Source organism: Ranitomeya imitator, chromosome 2 (assembly GCF_032444005.1).
Source record: "Ranitomeya imitator isolate aRanImi1 chromosome 2, aRanImi1.pri, whole genome shotgun sequence".
In the NCBI taxonomy this organism is placed as follows: Eukaryota; Metazoa; Chordata; class Amphibia; order Anura; family Dendrobatidae; genus Ranitomeya; species Ranitomeya imitator.
The window spans coordinates 812,927,749-812,940,616 of record NC_091283.1 but is presented as its reverse complement, the minus strand read 5'-3'; the positions used below and the strand labels follow the sequence as shown (position 1 = coordinate 812,940,616).

The 12,868-nt window shown below is 47.6% G+C and overlaps 1 protein-coding gene across 2 annotated transcripts in view; it reads right to left on the bottom strand.

Annotated features, from left to right (window-relative positions):
- Positions 1-8,030: 8,030 nt before the first annotated feature.
- ZRANB1 (zinc finger RANBP2-type containing 1) overlaps positions 8,031-12,868 on the bottom strand; it is a 55,239-nt gene continuing 50,401 nt past the window's right edge. For both annotated transcript variants that reach the window (XM_069753883.1, XM_069753884.1), the window contains exons 8-10: positions 11,976-12,105; positions 11,140-11,369; positions 8,031-9,951 (exon numbers count right to left, since the gene is read on the bottom strand). In XM_069753883.1, coding sequence (XP_069609984.1) covers positions 9,733-9,951; positions 11,140-11,369; positions 11,976-12,105 — 579 coding nt within the window. In that variant the 3' untranslated portion in view covers positions 8,031-9,732. The remainder of the gene's footprint in view (positions 9,952-11,139; positions 11,370-11,975; positions 12,106-12,868) is intronic.

Genomic DNA, 12,868 nt, shown 5'->3' with positions numbered 1-12,868 from the left:
AACAACTGAAATTATGTCTTATATTCTAGGTTCTTCTAAGTAGCCACCTTTTGCTTTGATAACTACTTTGCACACTCTTGGCATTTTCTTGTTGAACTTCAAGTGGTAGGCACCGGAAATGGTCTTCCAACAATCTTGAAGGAGTTCCCAGAGATGCTTAGCACTTGTTGGCCCTTTTGCCTTCACTCTGCGGTCCAGCTCACCCCAAACCATCTCGATTGGGTTCAGGTCTGGTGACTGTGGATGCCAGGTCATCTGGTGTAGCACCCCATCACTCTCCTTCTTGGTCAAATAGCCCTTTCACAGCCTGGAGGTGTGTTTGGGGTCATTGTCTGGTTGAAAAATAAATGGTGGTCCAACTAAGCAAACCGGATGGAATAGCATGCCGCTGCAAGACGCTGTGGTAGCCATGCTGTTCAGTATGCTTTCAATTTTGAATAAATCCCCAACAGTGTCACCAGCAAAGCACCCCCACACCATCACACCTCCTCCATGCTTCACGGTGGGAACCAGGCATGTAGAGTCTATCCGTTCACCTTTTCTGTGTCGCACAAAGACACGGTGGTTGGAACCAAAGATCCCAAATTTGGACTCCTCAGACCAAAGCACAGATTTCCACTGGTCTAATGTCCATTCCTTGTGTTCTTTAGCCCAAACAAGTCTCTTCTGCTTGTTGCCTGTCCTTAGCAGTGGTTTCCTAGCAACAATTTTACCATGAAGGCCTGCTGCACAAAGTCTCTCCTCAACAGTTGTTGTAGAGATGTGTCTGCTACTAGAACTCTGTGGGGCATTGACCTCGTCTCTAATCTGATCTGTTAACCTGCGATTTCTGAGGCTGGTGACTAAGATAAACTTATCCTCAGAAGCAGAGGTGACTCTTGGTCTTCCTTTCCTGGGGCGGTCCTCGTGTGAGCCAGTTTCTTTGTAGCGCTTGATGGATTTTGCCACTGCACTTGGGGACACTGTCAAAGTTTGCCCAATTTTTCAGACTGACTGACTGACCTTCATTTCTTAAAGTAATGATGGCCACTCCTTTTTCTTTACTTAAAATTTGTATTATGGCAAGAAAAAAAGCAGCTAACAGTCTATTCAGTAGGACTATCAGCTGTGTATCCACCAGACTTCTGCACAGCACAACTGATGGTCCCAACCCCATTTAGAAGGCAAGATATCCCACTTATTAAACCTGACAGGGCACACCTGTGAAGTGAAAACCATTTCCAGTGACTACCTCTTGAAGCTCATCAAGAGAATGCCAAGAGTGGGGGCGTGGCCTGAACGTTCATGTGAGCGGACGCGTGACAGAGCGCTCCCGCTGCCAAAGTTAATATTATCCTTATAAGCCGCAGCTGAGCGGCGATTCACAGCGCTTACCGGCTGCAGGAGAGTCCCGGGAGTGCGGCGGTGAATAGCGGCGGCCCCGAGGTCGGTGAACATGACCAGGAGGAGACAAAGAGACGCCGGAGCCGGCGAGGCAGGGACCGGCCAAGATGGCGCCGGCGCCAGGGAGAAGGCGGAGAAGGACAACGCGGCATGCCAGAAGAGAATGTCGGCGGCGGCAAAGCTCCAGCAGTTTGCTAGAGTGGAAGCCGCAGGGAACACAGGAAAAGCAGAGGAGGACGACGGAGTGGACACAGACACAGAAGGAGAGGAGGAAAGCCCAGCAGAGGAGCAGGAGGTACAACAGGGGAGCAGGGATGGTGACATGGCGGTGGTAGTAGGGGGACCTGAAGATAAGGAGTCAGGAGCAGAGCCCACCCTTAGAGATGTCTTTGCACTGGTATCATCCTGCAAACAATCCCTGACCCAGCAGATACAGGAGGTTAAAGGGGATACAGCCCAGATAAATGCAGCCCTGCAGAAGATTGACAAACGTGTGGGGGCTGTGGAGGAAAGAGTGAGCACGGCAGAAGACCATATAGTGCAGCTGCAGAAAGCGGAGAGGAAGTTTGCTCAAACAATATCGGAGCTAGCTGCAAAAAATGAGGATCTGGAGAATAGGTCCAGAAGAAATAACATTCGCATAGTGGGTGTCCCTGAAAAAACTGAGGGGAGGAATCCCACGGAGTATATTGAAAGCTGGCTCCTTGAGACTTTTGGTGATGCAGCACTGACAAAAGTATTTGCGGTAGAGAGAGCCCACAGGGTCCCACCGAAACCACCTGTCCCTGGAGCAAGTCCCCGTACCATGCTTGCCAAAATCCTAAACTACAGAGACATTATCCTGAGGAAGGCTAGAGACATGACGGATCTGACAATTGGAGGTCAAAGAATTGCTATTTACCCTGACTATTCCGCCCTGGTACAGAAACAACGGATGATGTTCACGGGTATCAAGAGACGGCTGAGAGAACTGGGAGTGCAATACTCCATGATGTTTCCGGCACGACTGAGAGTGGTAGCGATGGATAAGATTCACTTTTTCCAGACGCCGGAGGACGCTACCCAGTGGATAGATCTTAACGCTAAAAAACTTAAAGGGAAAGGAGATTGAAAATGTGGGGCGGGTTGGTCGGGAGGTATCTTAATTCTTTCAAAAAGGGGAAAAAAAGAGATTGACTGACAGTACACTGGTAATTGAAATGTGAAGGTTGAAGGGTGGAGTTGGGTATTACTCAGGGAACGCACTGGGAGAGCTGGTGCGGCGGTGAAATATGAGGGAGGAAGGGTGTGCAGCGTACTAAAAAGTTTATTTAGTTTCTTGCAGTTGTAATATAATACAGGTTTAATTATACTGTTCTTCTAAGAATTGCGCCGAATTCTGTTATAAACGGTAGCGGGAGGCGGAAAGAGAAGGTTTAGCAAGAGTGTTCGCAACGGGTGATGGTGCCCCACTCTTGATAAGAGGCAGAATGTATAATATTGGGGGGTGTGGGGGAGGGGGGGGGAGGGGTGAGGGTGGGGAGGGAAGTTAGACAGCTCAGAACCGGGAGTAACGACACAACTAAAGATGATGAGTCACATAATAGGGGACCGCTTTAAGATATTGAGCTGGAATGTGAGAGGCCTGGCGGATAAGTCTAGGAGAGCTGCGAGCTTGCAGTATGCGAAGGATCAACGGGCTTCTATGATATGCTTGCTAGAGACGCACTTGATACAGGAGAAAGTGGACGTACTAAATAGACGTTGGATACAGAAAGGGTATCACTCTACCTTCTCGACGTACTCAAGAGGTGTGTCAGTGTTGGTGCCGGTGGGAGTGCAATATGAAGAGGTGAAAGTATGCGTGGATGCTGAGGGTCAGTATGTGGTGATACAATGTATATTGTATGGAGTGAGATTGTGTGTTGCGGCAATGTATATTCCACCTCCATATTCAAGTAAGAAGATCAGGGAGGTATTGGAGAGGGTGGAACGATGGGAACCACTGCCACTCTTAATTATTGGGGATTTGAACAATATATGCGATGACTTTTGGGATAAAAATAAGAACGCCCAGAATAGGTCGGAGGGGCACACTACAACATTTGGAACCTATGTGCGTGAATTAGGCATGATTGATCTATGGAGAGTCAGACATGTTGGGGAGAGAGGATACTCGTGCTATTCGCCGGCTCATGCTACGCTATCCAGAATTGATATGGCACTGGGTAACCGCCTGTTGGACACAATGGTGGGGGAGGTGCGTTATCTGCCGAGGGCCCTTTCGGATCATAGTCCAATTGAGGTGGAGGTTAGGTTGTTGGGGACACGGACTACAAGCGGGAGAGAATGGAAGATCCATCCTAACTGGTTACAGAGTATTGACTTGGACGGTATAGGGAAGGAGGTGACGGAATTCTTTGCGTTAAATGATGGGAGTACTGATGCTCTGACTGTTTGGGATGCAATGAAAGCGTACCTGAGAGGGCTACTTTTTAGAGACATTAGTAGGTGTAAGAGGAGGACAGGGGAAGCGGAGAGAGTGGCATTGGAAGAGTTGAAAGCCGCGGAGGACGAGATGGTAGTACTGGGGACCTCCGAGGCAGAGAAAAGGTTGAGAACAGCGCAAAATTGTATGGAAAAGATTCTGCTGGGAAAAGCTGAAAGGAAGCGGGAGTTTCAGAGGGTGGCTTATTTTCAGGAGGGAGAAACAGTGGGACACATGCTATCGGTGGTAGCCGCGGCTCAGCGTAGTACCTCATATGTACACTCGTTGGTTTCGGATGGGGGGAGCAGGGTATCTGAAACACCTGATATTATAAAGGTCTTTGCGGACTTTTACGCGGACTTATATTCCTCCAGGGTCAATGAGTCAGCCGGAGATACGGAGACTTTCCTTGAGAGTCTGGGTCTTCCGAAATTGAGTGAGGAGGATAGGGTGAGCCTCGATGCCCCTATCACCGAGGAGGAACTGAGTCGGGCGCTGAAGTCTATGGCCAATGGGAAGGCACCTGGGGTTGATGGGTTACCAGCCGAAATCTATAAAAGTTTGGAGGAAGTGCTGATTCCCAGATTAAAGTTAGTACTGGAGGAGGCTGGATGTAAAGGGTATCTCCCAGCATCTATGAGGGAGGCTATTATAGTGGTTATTCCGAAGGAGGATAAGGATCTGGGGAAGCCTGAGTCATATCGGCCAATCTCTCTGTTAACCATTGATGTCAAACTCTTGGCCAAGGTGTTAGCTACCCGTCTGTCTAGTGTCATTACTAACCTTGTGCATCCGGATCAGTCTGGTTTTATGCCTGACAGATCTACAGCGGTTAATCTGCGGAGGCTGCATATGAACCTGCAGCTGAAGTCTGACAATTGTGGCCGAAGGGTTATTGCATCCTTGGACGCCCATAAGGCGTTTGACAGTGTGGAGTGGGGATATCTCTGGCGGGTGTTGAAATGTATGGGTATTGGCCCGCAATTTGTGGCGTGGACTCAACTGTTATATTCACTACCAACAGCTAGAATTAGAGTGAATGGGGAACTTTCTCAGCCTATAAAGCTGGCCAGAGGTACGAGGCAGGGTTGCCCACTGTCGCCCCTTCTGTTTGCCTTAGCTGTGGAGCCATTGGCCGCCAAGATCCGACAGTCGGATGAAGTCCCTGGGTTCAGTTATGGGAGTGTTGAGGAGAAGATTGCGTTATATGCAGACGACATCCTACTGTTCCTAGCGGACCCGGATGAAGCCTTGAATGGGGCTATCGAGATCGTTGGGAAATTTGGAGACTTATCGGGATTGAGGATAAACTGGGATAAATCGGTCCTCTTTGAGGTGGATGGGGTGGAGGAGAGCAGAAGTGAGCCATTGGGAGAGGGGCGGCTTAGGGTAGTATCCCTTTTCAGATACCTGGGAATATGGATCTCGATGCCAGTTACAGAGTTTCTGTATAGGAATTTGACACCTCTCGTGGGCGCCCTTAAAGCAAAAGTGGATGCATGGAATAAATTGCACTTATCGGTGGTGGGGAGGGTTAATCTAATTAAAATGGTTCTGATGCCCAAATTACTCTACGTCCTACATAACGCGCCAGTTTGGATTCCACGTGGGAAATTCCGGCAGATTAATGCTCTATTTAGAAGTCTGATATGGGGGAGGCGGTACCCACGTATTCGCCTGGAGACGCTTCAGCGACCCAAGGAAGATGGAGGATTGGCTTTACCCAATCCTGAGTTATACTTTCTTGCAGCCCAGAGCCAACATTTGAAGGGCTGGGCACGGGAGGTGTCCTCCAGTGCGGTACAGCACTTGATGGAGAGGGTGACAGACCGACGACCGGTAGCGCAGTGTCTGGAGGATGGTTCCTTGGGAGTATTGGGGAAATTATACCCAACTATGTTTTTGATATATAAATTATGGACCAGACTGCGACAGATTCGGGGGGTTACGGGGCTGACTAAATTTACACCGATATGGTTTAATAATAATTTGGTTGAGTTTGCGGCCCTTGGAGTGCTGACGGAGTGGAGGGCCAAAGGAATCCACTTGGTGGCTCAGATAGTTCAACAACGAGGATTAAAGTCCTTTTCGCAGCTGCAAGGGGAGTTTGGACTGAGACCGACTGGGGAATATCAATATGCTCAGATGAAACATGCTTTTAAAGCTCAAAACAGGGGCGGTGGTGTTGAGATCCAAGAGGACATAGTTCTGGAATACGTGTGTGGGGAAGGGTCCACAAGGGGAGTCATTACCACCCTTTATAAGGACCTTCTACATGCATATTTGTTAGACTTCCCTTTAAAAGCGAGAGCGAAATGGGAAAGAGATTTAGGCCCAATGGAGGATGAAACCTGGGAGTCGGTGTTGGAGTCGGTTCCACGAGTGTCGCTGAGCGAGCCGTATAGACTATCGCAGCTGTACATCTTGCACAGAGTCTATAAATCACCGGAAGTGTTGTGCAGAGCGGGGTTGCGTGCTGACTCTGAATGCCCGAGATGTAAGACTGGGAATGCAGGAATATACCACATGATGTGGACATGTCCAAGACTGGTTGCTTTCTGGTTGGTGGTAATGAGCCGTGTGGAAGGGGCGTATAAATGCAGAGTGCCGAGAGATCCGATAGTGTGTATACTAGGATATGTAGAGGAAATTAGAGTGGATAACATCTGGAAGATAGCAATAGCTAGGCTATTATACATGGCAAGGAAGGTAATAGCAAGGAACTGGATCAAGGAGGAACCGCCTACAAGGGGTGAATTCCTGAATTATGTTAAACATGGTCTCAATCTGGAAAAGGGGGTCTATAAAAGACGTGGGAAAATAGAAACGTTTGACAAAATGTGGTCTCCGTGGCTCGAGCTGGGATGAGTAGTTATGGGAAATGGGAGAGTGAGAGCCTCTGAAAGGAAGAGAGTGCTAAAGAACAAGCGGACATAAGTGATTCAAATGGCTCAAAGAACCATCAATACTGGTAACAAAAGTATAACTGGGAAGGAGCTGTCGGGAGGGGGAGGTTTGGGTATGGTTGGGATTGTTGGGGGTTTGGAAAATGTTAAAATTTTTGTAAAATACTGGACAGTGCATAAATTGTATTGTGCATGTTTGCTTTCAATAAAAAAACTATTTAAACAAAAAAAAAGAGAATGCCAAGAGTGTGCAAAGCAGTCATCAAAGCAAAAGGTGGCTACTTTGAAGAACCTAGAATATAAGACATAATTTCAGTTGTTTCACACTTTTTTGTTAAGTATATAATTCCACATGTGTCAATTCATAGTTTTGATACCTTCAGTGTGAATGTACAATTTTCATAGTCATGAAAATACAGAAAAATCTTTAAATGAGAAGGTATGTCCAAACTTTGGTCTGTACTGTAAATGTTTTCATACCTTGTCCAAGACAATGCAGTATTTGACACTTTTCGACAACAGAGAGAACTTTTTTCTTTCACATAATTGCTTGAAACCTGAGGTTGATTAATAATGTGGAACATCCTTCTAAGGCTGGGTTCACATAGCGTTGCAGGCGTCCGTTAGACAGACTACGTTACACCGCAGCATAACACAGTCCATTAACGCCGCCATTACTTCCTTTGTCGGAAGTAACCTGAAAGATGACAAAAAGTGGTTAGATTATACTCACCCAGGGGCGGTCCCACTGCGGTCCGGTCCGATGGGCAGCGCGGTCCAGTCCAGGGCCTCCCATCTTCATAGGATGACGTCCTTTTCTTGTCTTAAAGTATGCCTGCGCCGGAGCTGCAGCGTTATCAGCCCTGTTGAGGGCAGAGCAAAGTACTGCAGTGCGCCGGACCTCTCTGAGCTTTCCCGGCACCTGCGCACTGCAGTACTTTGCTCTGCCCTCAACAGGGCTGATAAAGTACGCCTGCGTCGGAGCCACAACATGAAGACCAGAAGAGGACGTCATCGTAAGAAGATGGGAGGCGCTGGCCTGCGACACCCACTGCAGCGGGACCGCCCCTGGGTGAGTATAATCTAACCTCTTTTTCTCATCTTTCAGGATACATCGGGGGCTTATTTACAGCATTACAGAATGCTGTAGATAAGCCCCTGAGGCTGTTGGGCTTAGCTCAACTTCCATTTTGGGGGTGACAGGTTCCATTTAATTGGGCTTACTTAGCAAACTAATTATCACAGGTGTTTGACATTGATATCCATGATCCCGATACACAAACCATCCATGGATTTATTTGAAAAACCAAAAAAAATGACTGTACATCATTGACACTTAAATCCAATTTGCATAATAATTTGGAACAGCTCTAGTCTGGACATGTTCCATGGATGCCTGCATGAGATTTTAGGTTGTTTCTCACTTTTTTTTTTTATAATCCAATAATAACATCTGTGCATTTTTTTTTTATTGCCTATTCCTTTGCCTCGTTGAGTTCCATATGCAACACAAGTTGTGTTTTTGGAGTATATCTCTCTCCTACAGCCTCTGATAATAAACTTTAGAATTTTTTTAAATCAATTTTGCTGGACCTTAATTTCAGCATTTGGTTTCTCATTGCCATAAAAAAAAAAAATTGGTCCTAATCTGTCAGTGGTATTCATGGAGAAACAAGACTAGAACACAAGGTAAAATGAGGCCCAACAGCGAGGACGAACTGTTCTTGATTAACGAAAATATTGATTAAGTTTAGTTTTCGTTCATAGAAACTTTCAGATGCTCTCAAATCAAGAGGAACGAGTCTTGGGGCCTTTCTCCAGGGTCTACTGAAGGATGGGGGACATGAACGAGCTGGCTGATGGGCCCTATAGGATGTGGTCATTGACTCGCTTGCAGATATTTAGTAAGCTATGCCATATTGGTAATGCAATAGATGAGTAGGACCCCTTCCCTAGTGACATGTGGCTTTTATCCAAAGTTATGTCCTCGCAGCTCAAATTAAGGGACAAAGTGACACAGAAATCAGTGCGAGATATTCACAGCAAGACGATGTATTTGTGCCACATTCGCAATAAAGTCCAAGCTGGAAAACTGCACACAATCGCTTTAGAGCCTAATTCCTGCATGTGAGCGGGGTGGGGGGAAACAAGTGGCACGGGACAAATAAATATATTTAAGGACAAAAAAAAAAAAATTGGGTGACAGAGGAAATATGAAGCAAAACGCCGACTTAAAAGGGGAAGGGAAAAAAAAATAAATCAACTTTGCTCCAGTCAATCCTTAACTACTTCAATACCACTAAAAAAAAGTTTAAGGAAAATAAAATCCATACGGCTGGTGTCTGACATCTGAGAGCGTCGCTGTGCATCAGCCTTGTGCAGGAAGGCAGAGCCTCGATTCTGTGTTCTTACCCTGTGTGTACAGAAGCTTAAAATGTAAATGATTAACCCCTTTATTGCTGAAGACAGACACAAGCCATTTGTCTGTAACTGTGCAATATACAAAGCTCGGCCTGTCTAGTAATGCCAGGGTTAAAATCAAGTGAGGGACAAAATTAAAATAAGTGAGGAGGGAAACAGAAGCTTTTGCTAATTAAAAAGAAAAAAAAAAAAAAAAAAGTCAGGAACTAGGGGAAAGCAAAAAAGTGACCAGCCCACTATACTTATGGGTTGACCACGGGATATTTTTTTTTTTCACCTTCGAATTACTCTCCCCCCACCATTGCACAACACATGCATTATACGCCAAGATTTACAACCCAGAGGGAGAGGCAAAATGAAAAACAGTGTCCAGTCTCAATGCCAAGGAGGTCTTCGTCTACAGGTGCCATGTCCTCAGGATTAGGTGGGCTCGAGCATTCCTCCCTGTGTCCGGCCTCAAGTGGTTGAGGCAGGGTCCCATTACCTCAGGTCCCAGTCATGATCCACATCACGTGCGGTTCAGACATTAAAGCCTTCAACACTGGAGCCTACGTCTCACTCGTCCTCGTCGTCTTCATCCTCCTCGCCGTCAGACAGGGACGTGCATGGGCGGATCTGACGGTAACCATCTAGCCATTTTTCCACCATCTGCGTCACTAGTGGGTGGTTACGACGGCGTGAGCTTTTCTGCATGGCTACCAACACGCCGCCTTCAGTCACACAACAGTCCAACCATTCTCGCAGGAGCTTTTCCTGCTGGTCCTCGTTCCCGAGCTGAAGAGACAAAAAGCATTTATGTATAACATTCATAGAAAATGCAAGAAAGGAATATAGGGGCATACCCAATCCACATGTACCCCCCACCAACGGGGCCGACAGGAGCTGGGGTCAATGAGGGGAACAAGGGCAGAGAAATATATACAAAACGGGAACAGGAAAATAATGGTTCAGCATTTACTGGGGCTTCTATTCAATTCCTCCACAAAAAAAAAATTCAGACATGTCCGGCGCATTTTAAGCTAAATTGCATCCACTGATATTACACCGGAAGTTATGAGTGTACAAGGATTAACATTTTTATAATAAAGCAATGAAGATGCAGGAATTACAAAGAACCCTCGGGTCGCTTCTGGGCTCAATCAGCGCCTCACCCCCGTGTAATCAGTGCCACCCCTATCCCCCCATGTAATCAGCGCCCCTCCCCCATCCCCGTGTAATCAGTGCCACCCCTATCCTCCCTGTGTAATCAGCACCCCTCCCCATCCCTGTGTAATCAGCGCCACCCCCTCCATCCCGTGTAATCAGCGCCACCCCCTCCATCCCGTGTAATCAGCGCCCCTCCCCCATCCCCGTGTAATCAGCGCCCCTCCCCATCCCCGTGTAATCAGCACCCCTCCCCCATCCCCGTGTAATCAGCGCCCCTCCCCCATCCCTGTGTAATCAGCGCCACCCCCTCCATCCCGTGTAATCAGCGCCCCTCCCCCATCCCCGTGTAATCAGCGCCACCCCCTCCATCCCGTGTAATCAGCGCCAGGTCCTCCATCCCGTGTAATCAGCGCCACCCCCTCCATCCCGTGTAATCAGCGCCACCCCCTCCTCCCCCGTGTAATCAGCGCCACCCCCTCCATCCCCGTGTAATCAGCACCACCCCCTCCATCCCCGTGCAATCAGCGCCACCCCCTCCATCCCTGTGAAATCAGCACCACCCCCCATCCCCGTGTAATCAGCACCACCTCCTCCATCCCAGTGTAATCAGGGCTACCCCCATCCCCGTGTAATCAGCACCCCCCCATCCCTGTGTAATCAGTGCCACCCCCTCCATCCCCGTGTAATCAGCGCTACCCCCATGCCCATGTAATCAGTGCCACTCCCCCACCCCCGATCAAAGCCACCCTCCCGATCCCCATGTAATCAGCGCACAGCTTACAAAGGCAGAACAGCACGGCCCGCGCATCCGCTTACCTCTTGCGCCGACAGGAAGTGAATGTGCAGGAGCTTCCGTTCACTGTCCACAAGTGGCAGAAATGTAACCGTTACGTCGTCGTCTGTGTTTAGATTTGCACCGGCCCCTCGATTGTCATAGCCATCGTTCTCCATCGCTACCAGAGCTGAGAAGTGTCCCCTCGTGTAGCCCAAAGCAATTGGGCTTTTCCAGCAAAAACTCTGCTCCCACAAAAGTGGCAAATACACTCCTGACAAAAGAGGAAAAAAAAAAAAAAAGCCATGGCATGGCACACGGTTATTGGACTTTTGAGTACTTTTCACATTTTCATGCTTTAATTTACATTGCTGTTATCACTGGATTGATCCTAGTAAGCGACTGGAGAAAGAAGAACAATGCAGAAGCCGCGTCCTCTCTCCGGCGGTCCCGAACTTCAGGGACTGGGGAAGCAGCAGTTACAGTAAATGTGGGTTTTTGTGTCGGGTCGTAGCAGGTCTCCCATGATGGCGACACAATGTCGGAGCCAAGAAAACAGTTGCATCTATAAGTATTTAACACTTTCTATACTTAATATATTAAAGGTCTATAATACGTAATGTCCGCACACTATGGAATCCGCTCTATTTTATGAGCTATTGGTTCTCTGCGCACCTGACACAGACTGACGGCTTTGTCTCTATAGTGTGTGTAGGTGGGGGGGGGGGAACAATGCCTGCCGGCCACATGACCAAGTAGAGTTCCTCTAACTAAGGCAAAACGCAAACGTAAGCCATGCTCTGCTCAGTCCGTGTGCAGCCGGCTCATGTACCTACATGTCTGTATCTTACTGATGTGATGCAGCTGACATTAGTTATACCTTGAAAACGAGTGTATCCCAACGTCTCCCCACGGAAGCTCTTGTAATATTTCACTCCATATACTATGATTGGTCTTCTGAGAATATGCGCAAGAACAAAGATGTGCGTTTGCTCCAGGCTTGCCCCTGGCTAAAAGAAAAAGAAAAAAAAAAGGAGAATAATAAACTGCCTTATACGATGCATAAAATATATACAAAGAAGAATGTAAATATCAGGAGAGCTACGGCCGGTCTGTACGCCGATTGTCAGACATGTGAAATTGGCCTAATACATTCTATAAACAGACAATGTCTATATAGCCAGAGGCGAGAGTGAGTAAGGGATTGCAGTGGAGATCCATGTGATTTATAGAGACCGTACCTATATAGACAGAGGCGAGAGTGAGTAAGGGATTGAGAGTATAGATCCATGTGGTTTATAGAGACCGTGCATAAGGGACTGCCAGTGGAGATCCATGTGGTTTATAGAGACCGTGCCTATATAGACAGAGGCGAGAGTGAGTAAGGGATTGAGAGTATAGATCCATGTGGTTTATAGAGACCGTGCATAAGGGACTGCCAGTGGAGATTCATGTGGTTTATAGAGACCGTGCCTATATAGACAGAGGCGAGAGTGAGTAAGGGATTGAGAGTATAGATCCATGTGGTCTATAGAGACCGTGCCTATATAGACAGAGGATAGGAGAGTAAGGGATTGCCAGTGGAGATCCATGTGGTTTATAGAGACCGTGCCTATATAGAAAGAGGCGAGAGTGAGTAAGGGATTGAGAGTACAGATCCATGTGGTTTATAGAGACCGTGCGTAAGGGACTGCAGTGGAGATTCATGTGGTTTATAGAGACCGTGCCTATATAGACAGAGAGGATAGGAGAGCGAGTAAGGGATTGCAGTGG